The sequence below is a fragment of the Limulus polyphemus genome, unplaced genomic scaffold (genome assembly GCF_000517525.1).
Source record: "Limulus polyphemus unplaced genomic scaffold, Limulus_polyphemus-2.1.2 Scaffold2782, whole genome shotgun sequence".
NCBI classification, from domain to species: Eukaryota; Metazoa; Arthropoda; class Merostomata; order Xiphosura; family Limulidae; genus Limulus; species Limulus polyphemus.
Window position 1 is genome coordinate 142,956 of NW_013668392.1, and position 13,964 is coordinate 156,919.

The 13,964-nt window shown below is 33.2% G+C and overlaps 1 protein-coding gene across 1 annotated transcript in view; it reads left to right on the top strand.

Annotated features, from left to right (window-relative positions):
- The window catches only part of LOC106467895 (lachesin-like), a 28,050-nt gene extending 18,688 nt beyond the window's left edge, over positions 1–9,362 (top strand). The window contains exons 4-6 of the mRNA XM_022396102.1: positions 5,638–5,737; positions 8,803–9,075; positions 9,310–9,362. Of these exons, the coding sequence (XP_022251810.1) occupies positions 5,638–5,737; positions 8,803–9,075; positions 9,310–9,362 (426 nt within the window). The remainder of the gene's footprint in view (positions 1–5,637; positions 5,738–8,802; positions 9,076–9,309) is intronic.
- Positions 9,363–13,964: the final 4,602 nt, after the last annotated feature.

The following is a 13,964-nucleotide window of genomic DNA, read 5'->3' on the forward strand; positions in this document are numbered from 1 at the left end:
GTGGCTCACAGAATGGTTCTGTGTTATTAGCCGCAGCATAGTGGCTCACAGAATGGTTCTGTGTTATTAGCTGAGGCATAGTGGCTCACAGAATGGTTCTGTGTTATTAGCCGCAGCATAGTGGCTCATAGAATGGTTCTGTGTCATTAGCCGAGACACAGTGGCTCATAGAATGGTTCTGTTTTATTAGTCGCAGCATAGCGGCTCATAGAATGGTTCTGTGTTATTAGCCGCAGCATAATGGCTCATACAATGGTTCTGTGTTATTAGCTGAGGCATAGTGGCTCATAGAATGGTTCTGTATTTTTAGCCGAGGCACTGTGGCTCATAGAATGGTTCTGTGTTATTAGCCGAAGCATAGCGTCTCATAGAATGGTTCTGTGTTAATAGCCGATAAACATATTGGCTCATAGAATGGTTCTGTGTTATTAGCCGAGACATAGTGTCTCATAGAATGGTTCTGTGTTATTAGCCGAGACATAGTGGCTCATAGAATTGCTCCGAGTTTTGTTTAAGTACAATGTTTTAACTCGTAGTTCCGTCATCTCTTGACCGATTTGAGGTCTAATTACAGTTTTGGATTCGGGAAGCTAAACCCTTTCGATTAATGTATTTGAACACGCCCAAGGTCTCATAAATTAATTTACTCTAATCCTGCCTAAAATAATTTCAATTTGAGTGTAGGCTGCAGAGATCCTGATGAGTAATAGAATCGAATCGAATGAAATTATTGTAATTCATTGAGTTTCAGTCATCTTTCCCATAAAATCAACCCTTGATTTCGAGATGTGACTTTAAATTTGTAAGCTGTTAGCATGTGATCCTTTTTCTACTTCAATCTTGTATAATGGCTTAAAGTGTGAAGATCGATCCTACTTCAGTCTTGTATACTGGCTTAAAGTGAGAAGCTGGATCCTACTTCAGTCTTGTATACTGGCTTAAAGTGAGAAGCTGGATCCTACTCCAGTCTTGTATAATGGCTTAAAGTGAGAAGCTGGATCCTACTTCAGTCTTGTATAATGGCTTAAAGTGTGAAGATGGATCCTACGGGATCGATCTTCACACTTTAAGCCATTATACAAGACTGAAACTTCAGTCTTGTATATTGGCTTAAAGTGTGAAGCTGGATCCTACTTCAGTCTTGTATACTGGCTTAAAGTGTGAAGATCGATCCTACTTTAGTCTTGTATACTGGCTTAAAGTGAGAAGCTGGATCCTACTTTAGTCTTGTATACTGGCTTAAAGTGAGAAGCTGGATCCTACTTCAGTCTTGTATACTGGCTTAAAGTGTGAAGCTGGATCCTACTTTAGTCTTGTATACTGGCTTAAAGTGAGAAGCTGGATCCTACTTCAGTCTTGTATATTGGCTTAAAGTGTGAAGCTGGATCCTCCTTCTGTTCTAGATGCTGTAATGTATAAATTACACTGAAAACATTTCTTTTATCTGTAGTTTGGTTCTGCTTTATATAACAGTTTAGTTTTGTAAATATCCTATTTCGATATGGGATGTGATGTGGACATCCAACAATAAGATAATCTGTAACTGCATTTCACTCTCGAATGATCGGGAACCAAACATATAATCTAATAAGCATAATACCCATGACACAACGATACTGCATTGTTTATGCAAGATTTCAGTATTATTATATATTTGGTTGTGGGGGAGGAGGAATTAAAACTAGTTTTCTGTCCAAAAAGTTATAGTAAACAATTTCTCTATAGGACTTAGTTTCATAGAAATAATAAGAAAGATAGCAAAAATATAGGGTGTATAACAAGTTGCATAGAAACGTATGTTATAAATTCAAAAAAGCCGTATTAAACAGAAACTGGTCTGGTATTTTCTGCCTGCTTCATATAAAATAAAAAGGAATATTGACAGAGAACTGTTAACACTTTATACTGCCGTACTTAAAACATTATCAGTTTCTTCTTATCATAGATACACTATAAGAGCGATGTTGATTGGTTTTCAAACTGGTCACTCGTTTTTTGTGCTGTCTTTGGAACATATTAAAAACTCCACTCTTAGAAACTAAATGTTTTACTTAAAACAATATTCACATATATTTTTACTTACTTCCTCTTTGTCTCTCGATATATATATATATATATATACACAGTGCTGTGTAAGAGTAACGGTCAAATCCCACTTTTCGGTCAGACAAGAGAAGCCCAAGAAATTACAGTGGATGGTGTTGACTAACTGCCTTCTCTCTAGTATATTGGTTCAAAATTAGGGACAGCTATGTGTACATATTTATTACGTAACTTTCTGTGGAGATTCTAAAACACGTAAACTCCGCATTTTTCTCTTTAAGCCAAAGTAATTTAAGAACTGTGAAGTAATTGTATTAATATGTTTAAACACTTCAAAGTTATATTGTTAATAAAATATCCTAAATGGATAAAGGGCTTTATGGGTAAAAGATTTTGTGTTTATATATAACGTATATACACTGGTCTACTTTTAAAGGTTGATTAGTTTTTGCTGCTGTAGGGAAGTCAGAACGACACTGGAAACTTTTTAAGCAGTCTTCAGCGACTTTATCACACATCATAATTTTTAGTTTTATGTTACAAAGATTAAACTTAAATAAGTCTCACATGGGTTTCCTATAATTATAAAGGTGGTTAAAACTTCACTTACATAGAACATACCCTCACAAGTTAGAAATAACAATAAATTCTCACCTTCGTAACTTTCTGTAAAATGTCAGTCACAAAATTTTTAGAACCATGAAGGGTTTTAAGTGACATTATTCTTGGAACAAGCATACGAACACTGCAGACATTATTACGCAAAATTTTAAATTAATCGAATTGCTAATGGGTAAAACAGATGACTAACAACAGGGAGGTCGATTTATTGGAGCAGCGGAGTGTTTTTGGTTGCGAGAATAAAAGTGAACGCTCACAAGTTAGTTGTCAAGGTGTTAGTATGTCAGACTACAACTAAGCTTACTCCAAGGGTTAAAGCAACCTTGAATTGCCATGAACTTCAAATAGTGATTATGAGAGAAAGCAACCGTGAAATACCATATTTTATTCTAGAAAGAAGAAACAATTTCAGAAGAGAAGAAGCAAAGTGAGTTAATCAGTCCCTAGAAAGAGCTGGAAACAGGAGGCTGGAAGCTTAAACATTTGAAATACCTGTCAAAAGACAGAAAATATATGAGCATCAGTATTAATTCCATTTAAATTCAGAGTTAGTGTTAATACGGTACTTGCCCTTCAGTGGTAATAAACCTGCAATTTGTATATTTAGTTTGGACAAACTTTTGTGAAAAGAACATGTAGCATTTAGGTTATGCCCCTAAGTTTAAGAATTACCAATAAAGAGTTTGACAGAATCCACCCCTTTTAAAAACCATTTCAACACAGTGCTAAGTGTCAATTTGTGATCCCTTTCGTTTATAGAAAAATAAAAGTCAGTTATCATTTAATTTCTGACACCAGCTTCTTCGTGATGAAAGCTGTTCATTCAGTAAATTATGCATACTTCTGAAATTATGTCATAATTGATTATGCAATTTTTATATTAAAGCGGTAATAATAGCAGCCACAAGATCCACAAACACAACAGTTAACCCACGTTGACCAGAGACATAAAAATAGATTCTTCAACGTTGACTCCTAAAGAATTTAGAACATTATTTTCTCATGAGGAAAACAACTTAGAAAATGTAATGATCACCAGTGCTAGGTCTTAGTCATATTCTCAAAATGTTTGGTAACATTGGATACGTAAGGCCACAAGAAACGATATTAGGGGTGGGGAAAAACATCGTCATATTTCGGGACAAATGGAAATATACTATAGAAACAACTCTCATTGAATAAGAAAAGCTCAGGTGGATTAATAATAAGTAAATAATTGAGTCGATTCATAAAGTAATATATTATATTTTATTGCAGAGCAAAACTGAGCTTAGAAATTGTTAGCATGTAGACATATATAATGGGTTAAGCTATTAGACAGGAATTAGGCTGCTGTCTAAATTATTTATGAGCAGTTATAAAGATATATATTCCTTAACCAAATTTTGTGTCAATCATATTTGAAGCAATTGATAACTTATTTATGAGATAAAGGAAGAGATGTAATGACATGGTCTTATTGGTAGTGTGGTCTGCAGTTATCTCACTTCATTCTGCAGACATAATTCAGTTAACATGTAATGTTCACTTGAAGAAAATAAACTACTGAATAACGTCATTATACCATGATAACTCACTTAAAGAAAACAAACTACCGAGTAACGTCATTATATCATAATAACCCACTTAAATAAACAAACTACCGAGTAACGTCATTATATCATAATAACCCACTTAAAGGAAAGAAACTACCGAGTAACGTCATTATACCATGATAACTCACTTAAAGAAAACAAACTACCGAGTAACGTCATTATACCATGATAACCCACTTAAAGAAAACAAACTACCGAGTAACGTCATTATACCATGATAACTCACTTAAAGAAAACAAACTACCGAGTAACGTCATTATACCATGATAACCCACTTAAAGAAAACAAACTACTGAATAACGTCATTATACCATGATAACCCACTTAAAGAAAACAACTACCGAGTAACGTCATTATATCATAATAACCCACTTAAATAAACAAACTACCGAGTAACGTCATTATACCATGATAACCCACTTAATGGAAAGAAACCACTGAATAACGTCATTATACCATGATAACCCATTTAAAGAAAACAAACTACCGAGTAACGTCATTATACCATGATAACTCACTTAAAGAAAACAAACTACCGAGTAACGTCATTATATCATAATAACCCACTTAAAGGAAAGAAACTACTGAGTAACGTCATTATATCACGATAGCCCACTTAAATAAACAAACTACCAAGTAACGTCATTATACCATGATAACCCACTTAAAGAAAACAAACTACCAAGTAACGTCATTATACCATGATAACCCACTTAAAGAAAACAAACTACTGAATAACGTTATCATACCATGATAACCCACTTAAAGAAAACAAACTACCGAGTAACGTCATTATACCATGATAACTCACTTAAAGAAAACAAACTACTGAATAACGTTATCATACCATGATAACTCACTTAAAGAAAACAAACTACCGAGTAACGTCATTATACCATGATAACTCACTTAAAGAAAAGAAACCACTGAGTAACGTCATTTTACCATGGTAACCCACTTAAAGAAAACAAATTACTGAATAACGTCATGATATCATGATAACCCACATAAAGAAAACAAACTAATGAGTACTATCATTGTACCATGGTAACCCACTTAAAGAAAACAAACTACTGAGTAACGTCATTATATCATGATAACCCACCTAAATAAACAAACTACCAGGGAACGTCATAATATCATGATAACTCACTCAAAGAAAAGAAACTACTGAGTGATGTCGTTATATTATGCGATGCTACGAACGCTCATTCTTGTGTAAATTTTTTGACTATTTAGATTTGCACATGGCTTCCATATAATTTTTTTAAACTTTTTAACGTTAATTTTATGGAAAATATACCTTTGTTTACATAATGATAAATGGAAGTGATATAATATAGTAATAATAATACCATATTTACCGTCCAAATATTAGATCACGAAAATACAGGAGATCGATGCTGGTTTGTACCAGTGCCAAGTAATTATTGGAACTAGCAACAAAATCAAAGCAGATGTTTTGGTGTACGTCCGAAGTGAGTATAGTCAAAGTGCATTTTCCTATTCTGGAGAAGTAATAATACAGTAGGCTTTCCTTAAAATATTTCGCTTTTAATTGTCACTTCTCCTCTTCTATTTGGATAATTACATATTAATATATTTAATGATTTATTGTTTTATATATTCATGAACAAGATACTGTTGTTAGCTAATCAGAATAAGGTAATGCAGAATATAAATTTAAGTATTAAGATTATATATAAATGGACGTTTTAATGACGTACATGACCGTTGTTAGCTAAAGAAGTGATTAATCACGTGGATTCTGCTATTTACCTATTCTGTTAGCTACATAGTTTCAGATACTAATCAATCTTATGAAACGAAAATTTCTGAGATAAATGATCATTTCAGATAATCATGATAGAGTTTTCTGTAACCCAAAATATATAATAAACCATTAATAAGAGCCGCTTAGATCATTCGTAGACCAGGGATTAAAAAACAAGGTCAAAGATTTATCAGAAAAATTTATAAGCTGATTATATCTATCTAATTTTTCCTATACGTTAACAAACGCCCCACTCATTCAATCCCCGATCTTTAGCTTAGAATGCTAATCCATCACCTATTCAAAGTCATTTCAAGATGAAACAGCAAACGACCTCACAAGTTTCTCTACCATTAATATTCAAAAGTTTACTGAGAACTTGTGTTTTGTTCTCATATAAGTCCCACACATTACCACACCAAACCGGCCTTGAGAGTGGACACGAAGATGATCCGAAACGTTGACCAGAGTAAATTATCAGGGAAGTTATCTGTATATCTTCACTTTATTTTACCAGCTCCATTTGCTAATAATGAATATAAAGCATCATAATGCAAGGATATCGTTAATGATAATTTGTAGAGTCCATCAAGTAAACCTTTGTGATATCATCACTTAGGCCACGGAGACATCCTGGCACTGAAGGCCAAGTCAGAGGTGATGAAATTTGGCCAGGATGTGATGTATGCTGGTGAGGGAAATCCACCCAGTGGCGTAGTGAGCGTATTTGACGCCCTGGAGTAAAAACCTCAATTTGCGCCCCCTTCCACACATACACCCCCATTAAAATAAAGATATCTCTATCGTAGCCTACTGTAAAATGAAAGTCTATGTAATATGGGAAACTTTATTAATAAAACAAAACATTGTAAAACAAAGTTTATCAATATGAAATAATAGAACAGAAATGATTATTTACACGCATATGGAAATGGGGTCTTTCTTTAATAACATGAATTATACAAAATGCAACTTTCTTGCTTTAACTGCAGCAAATTTATCTATGATTTTATCGAAATTAATTTTGTCAAGTGTTTCCCTCTCTATGCTTATTAAGGCTAAGTCACGAAGCCTGTCTTGCCCATCGATGATCTCAAATACGTGAGAATAAGTTTTAATTTCCTAAAGATCGTTCGCAGCTACCAATTGAAACAGTTAGCATGATTTGCAATGCCACACGCATATTAGGGAAAACGTCCTTGCCACATGCTATTATGAATGATAATAAATCAATAATAGAGTCTGGTGCAGCTTCCTGGCGTGTATTGATGAGCATTTTGCAGTCACAAGTTTCATGATGGAGTGTATTTCCTTCTATGTCAGTGTTGTATAATATGCCCAAACGTTCACACTTTTCTTTAAGGGAAGGGTCTGATGTTGACGGAACACTGGTATCTTTCAATAGCTTGTGGATGTTAAAATATGTGGATGAAATATAGTGCTATCGGAATATCGCAAAATACCAATCTTTCTTTGGGTGGGAAGAGCTCACTCTTTTGATATTTTCCTCTTGTGTAGTTATTATAGACAGGCGGGATAAATGGTACAGTCAGGAGCTATTCTTAGTTCTCATTGGTTCTGGATATACCTGCAGCTTGCTGGTTGGTTCTGTATTTGTCTTCACTATTCTCATGTTCAGCTTCCACATTGAAAGTGAATAGTCTTGTTTCAATTTATTAATATTTTTCTCCTCGTATGTTTTGCCTTAGTGGTAGTAAGCCAGTAAGTTTAAGGTTCCTTTTATACGATATTATCAGTTATTCTTGATCTTTAATGCTGGTTTTGTGCTTCCCAGTGGCACAGCGGTATGTCTGCGGACTTACAACTCTAGAAACCGGGTTTCGATGCCCGTGGTGGACAAAGCATACATAGCCCATTTTGTAGCTTTATGCTTAACTACAAACAAATCGGTTCTACTTATTCAGACACTTTTCACCTTTTTGTGTATTACGTTCTCGTTGTCTTTCGGAATGTTACACAGGTTCTAGCTACCTATCTAACCTAACGTTACTACACATAAACAAAGACAATGTTAGTTTACTTAGCTTTAACAAGAATGTATGAAATAGTCTTGCACGAAGATTTTGTTGCAAATTTACCAATCACAGTGGTTTACACGCGTAGGAGTATAGCATAACAATTTGTGGTATAAATGTGACCTTGAGATTTGAAACATACAACAAAAGAATAAAACAAAAACAAGTATATAGAATATTAAAATAGTTAGTGGCTTAGCAGAGATAAATATTTTCTAGGAACTGTAATGAAGCACAAGAAATACTGTTATAATATAACTTTAATTATTATACTTATTATATAAATTACATTTATTTTACATAATATGACATATCTGTGTCACTAACATGAAACACTCTAAATCTTCTGGTAGTAAACTACTTACTCAGAAACACAAGTATTAGATAAATAAAATCAGTTAATAAAGAAGTATAAAGAAGGTATGCCTACTTTGACAGGTGATAGCACAATTCATTTACCTAGATTTGTCGACAAGTGAATTGTAGTTAATAGGTAATTACATATCAATCAAATAATGATTAAACAGTATGTAGAGTTTATTTGTTGTTTTTAAATATGCTCAGTTGAGTTCTCGTTAACATAACAAAGGATAAAAGAATAGATGAATTACAAAACATAAACCAAAAGTACAAAGATTATGTGCTTCTTCTTTTATAACTTAGTGTAATTATGATATTTTTATACATCGATTTGTGTTTCGTCTACAGATAGCTTCTTTTAATATCCTTCCAGTTCCTCCAATAATTTCAGACAATAGCACTCGATCCAGTATTACAAGCACCGGAGCCACAGTTTCGTTAAATTGTTATGCATCTGGCTATCCTGACCCACAGATTTCATGGAGGAGAGAGAACAATGACCTTCTGCCATCAGGTGTCGCTGTTTATCGCGGAAACGTTTTAACTATTCATAATATTACAAAGGACGACCGCGGAACCTACTATTGTGTTGCTGATAATGGTGTTGGTAGAGGTGCACGTCGAAACATTGGTGTTGAAGTTGAGTGTGAGTAGAGTTCCAACAAACAAATTATTTCTTGTTTGTTTGTTTCGATATACAACAACAACAAAAATTCTCTTTAGAAGCTACTGCGAATCATTCACAAACAGAGTAAAGTATTTGCTTTAAATTTTTACGTATAATGCTCTTATATAATTTTAATTGGGTCTGAACATTTTTAGCCGCAGCACAGTGGCTCATAGAATGGCTTTGAGTTTTTATTTTGTTTTTGTTTTTCAGGTACAAACCTTTACCTCATAGCTCTGTCATCTCTTGACCGATTTGAGATCTAATCACCGTTTTAGACTCAAGAGATCAAACCCTTTCGATTGATGTAGGTGACCACGCCCATGGTCTCATAGATTAATTTACTCTAATCTGCCTAAAAGAATTTAAATTTGAGGGTGGGCTGGTAGAGAGTAATAAAATCGAATCGGCTATAAGCGCCCCACCTTGGTATTGCTGGCGCACAAAAATATATCTAATAAAAAGGGGAGAAAAAAGGTGTCATAGATTAATTTACTCTAATCCTACCTAAAAGAATTTGAAGTGCCGCGGCTATTGAAGATTCCCTCTTGTTCCTCTGAGACTCCAATTTTATTCATTGGGATATTACGTTATTTAAGTGCATGTTAGTAGATACAACGTAATTACATAATTAATATGAACGGGGGGGGGGAATAGATGAGATAGCTTAAATGTATTATTTTATCAAACTAGTTTTAATTAGAGTGTATTATACGACTGTTTCATTTCGGTGTATTAATCTTAAGTATTACAATGTGTTTGCTTCAATGTTTGGAATGAAAATCTTTAGCTTCAGTAATGGTAATCACATTTTTATTTAAGAGGTTATCGTTATTACCAACAACAATTCAACTATCTATATACTATGTTTGGATAAGAGGTTATTGATACGAGTTATGGTATCGTAATGTAGCTTAAGTTTTTGCAGACATGTTTACGTATTTAAGTCTATTGTTTGATGTTGACTTAAATTATATAAATAGCTTAAACTAATCTAATTAAAAAAACTTAGGTGTGAAAAAAAGGCGCGGCCAAAAAATGATTCAGCCTGCGACTTAAAGGAATGACATCAAAATTAGCGGCCAAACTGGTAGCTACTGTTACGTATTAGAATTTCAAATAGTTCAAAACCGAGTTAACTGATAATTTAAATTTAATAGTTAAATAAAAGCCGATATTTAGTCAGTTTATGATTTTTGCCAATAAGATTGATACATACAATTTTCGTTTTTAACACAAATACGTTTTAATATATACACAACAATACAATTTATAATAACAGCTATTATTACAAATAGTTATTACAAGCAATAATTTATAAACAAAAGTTTCACAAACTTACAAGCAATATAAAGTCTTACTTTTAATCTGGAACTTCTTCTTCATCTTATCGAGGGTTCACGATGATCGAGTTGATTACGAGTTGACGTAGATACCGTATTTATCGGTGTATAAGACGCACCTTTTTACCCCAAAATTTGATGTCCAAATCTGCTTGCGTCCTATACACCGAAGGTATGAATAATATATATGTATATATACGATATACACAAGCCATATGTAAATATATTTAAATAGGCATGCTTAATTGAGTTCAATTGGATGTGTTATTTATAACAATAGTATTTTTTTTTCTTTTAAAAACATAACTATTTATAATGCTCCCTAAATAATAAAAAAATAAATTATAGTAATGGATGAGAGTGAAAAAGCTTATAAATACACAACGACCCCTGTTTAGTGTGGAGCAGAATAAGGCCGTTTCAGGCCTAACTTTAACAAATAAAAAATCGTTTTTTGAGTGCTTGCCTTGGATTCAAATGAGCTTTGTGTTTAGAACAATATATACTAATTTTTAAAGTATCAAATTGAATTTTTGTTCAATAAAAATATTTCAAATGCGAATGTAGCTTTTTTTCCCCCAAACTGTGTTTTCAAAATAAGGGTGCGTCTTATATTCCGAACAATACGGTATATTTCACTTAACAGGGAGCTAGCTAGCCCTGTATTCTTCACTATTCGTTTGCTTATTAGAGAATGAGTTTCCACCGATGACGTTAGGTAATGTTTTCGTAAAAGTATTAATGTCCGATGAGAATCCACTGAAGTTAAACGATTTGTAATGTTCGACCTTTGTAAAGGTTCCTGGTCAAATATCTAAAGTTTTCCGATTGACAAGCGTTATAACAATCACTGTTATAGCTTCCGAAGTTTATAGCACTCTGACTATAGTGAACTAATAATAGATACACTCCTTGGCGCATCGCGTTGGTTATATTTATGGGCGTGTAAAGAGGCTTTCTAGAAATTTCAATTTTACGTAACAATACAAAGTTAAGCGTTTACGTATACACACGTATTGTTGATTCTTACTCTCGAGAATCTTCTACAACTTTGTAGAATAGGCGAGAGTTTTGTAATACATATCTAACAGTATAAGCTATGTATGTTTCTAAATATATATTTAATCTAAACAAATGTTGATATCAAAATACATATATGATAATAAATTCGTTACACTACACTTAGAGCATTGATAAGAATTTTACAGCAAATATTCATTCATTAGTTAGCTAAGTCGCGTATTTTGTTATTGTTGTTCAACTTGGGACATGATGGTGGGTAAATTCAACACTTACCAAAACACATTTAATAAGAACCTCAGCAGGACTTCACACTAATATTAATAAACAATTTATCATAAATATTAATAAATGAATAATAATAATCGAAGCAGGAAAAAGAACCAGAAAGAAAAACCTAATTAAAAACAACAACAACAAATACAATATTCAAACAATACTTTTCAGTATCGATAACAATATCGAGTGACAAACAGCAGTAACTATATCCTTCAATAAATATCTTGTGACTCTCTTCTCTCTCAGTGAAGCTTCTGGAAGGAGAGCTGGTGTCAGTTCAATCATACACACAAATATATTTACTCAAATACAAATGATTATGTAGTACTTCTATTTTATTGGGGAATAACGATAAGGTTTACTAAATACTGGCTTTTCTGTCGTGATTACAAAACTATGGTCAGACAAATCTGAGAGGCCAGGTTTATTATTAGAAATATCGGCATATTTCAACAAAAATTGCTTTAATTGTTCACAGTCTTTACTCTTTAAATGTGAACATTATACTTCCTTCTTAAATCAGTATTTTTTTCAGTCTGAAAGTCATGTCTAACAGATGGTACGTTTAATTCAAGAACATTTGTGAAGAAAAGGGTTGCTTCGTTTTCTTGAATGAAGTCTAATCCAATAATACAAGATACAACCAAATATTTAACGACAACAAAACATTGGTTCACAATGCTATTTGTTAGTAATAGTTTTACTTCAAAATATTCTAACGGTTGACAGTTCGCCATTCCATCTACAAGACGCGTGTTACTTTTACTCCAAGTTTTTATTTCAAGTGTTGGATCATTTCTCTTGATTTGTTGCCATATATTTTCATTTAGTACTGGATAATCCGACCCAGTATATATACGACCTACCACTTTCACACCATTAATTTATAGGGTTAGGTGTGTTAGATCTATTTTAGTTGTTGTTAAATAGTTAATGGAGGGTTTTACTTTCACGGGACTCAATACCTCCTTCTTTGATCCCTGCTCTCGTTTCTCGACTGCTGTCCTTCGTTTCTTTGTTCCCTGTTAACATATTTTATTTTCTTGGTAGAATGCATAGATAAGTGCTCTATTTGATTACAAGTATAGCATCACATAAATCGATTACAGAGCTCCGTTTTAATCACTTCACTATTGAAAGTTTCTAGTTTATTGCTCGTATTGTTTAATAAATTTAAGCACATTAGCAATAAATACAACAAAGTGGCATTCCAAGTATTCTCGTAAAGAAACGTGCAATTACGATATTGTACACTTCACAGTTTCTCTTTCTGTAGCTTCAGGGTTCCATAATTTATAAATTTTCACAGTTTTCCATACAAACATCTCAACTGACTCTCCTGCATTAGCATGGTACTTCTTACTCAAAGAGTTCCTTAGCCAATTCGATATTATCTAACGCCAATGGGTACAAGTTAGTGAATGTTTTTTAAATTCTCCTCAGTGTTCAAAAGCCATTTCTGATCAGAAAGCCTTCCATCGTTCTAACTTTCTCAAAGAAGTTGGAAAACAACGAAATGTAGATTTGATTTGCTAGTAACTCCAGGACAATTCAGAGAAGATGACTGTAATAAATTGTGTACCAGCTGAGGTAAGCAAAGTGTGGCATCTTGTAACAGGTGAGAATCAACGAACACAAAAGTCAATGGTAAAAGCCACCCATGTGTCTCAGATAATAGTACGCAACATAATCCAAAGGAAAAGTGACACAAATTACTTCCACAACATAGCCAGGGAAGAAAGACAACTGTATAAAATAGTATGAACTGTATCTATTCATGGGGAAATGACAATACGTGGTGATCCTCAACGAAGCATATGTAGATTTATATCAATCAGCGGGTGAAGACATTTTCTAAAAGTGGTACACAACACGTTGCAGAATATTGTTGAAAAGATCAACACCAAATACTGTATCACGGGTAAATTATAAATGAAAGGTCAAGGTGACTACTATCTGTTTACTATCAGACCAATCAATGTACCGGCTTTGTAGGGAAGCAAAGCTAAGAGGGTATAGTTTCATCAAGATAAGGTTTCCAGCTATACCTCCTATTTTTGATATTATAATAAATATATTTATATTATCGAAAACGTGATTGCAATTTAAATTCGTGATATAAACTGTTAATAGGTTTAGAGCTATATATATATATATATGAGTTGTTAGAATTATCTCATTTATTCTGATGTAAACTGTTAATGGGTATATATATATATATATATA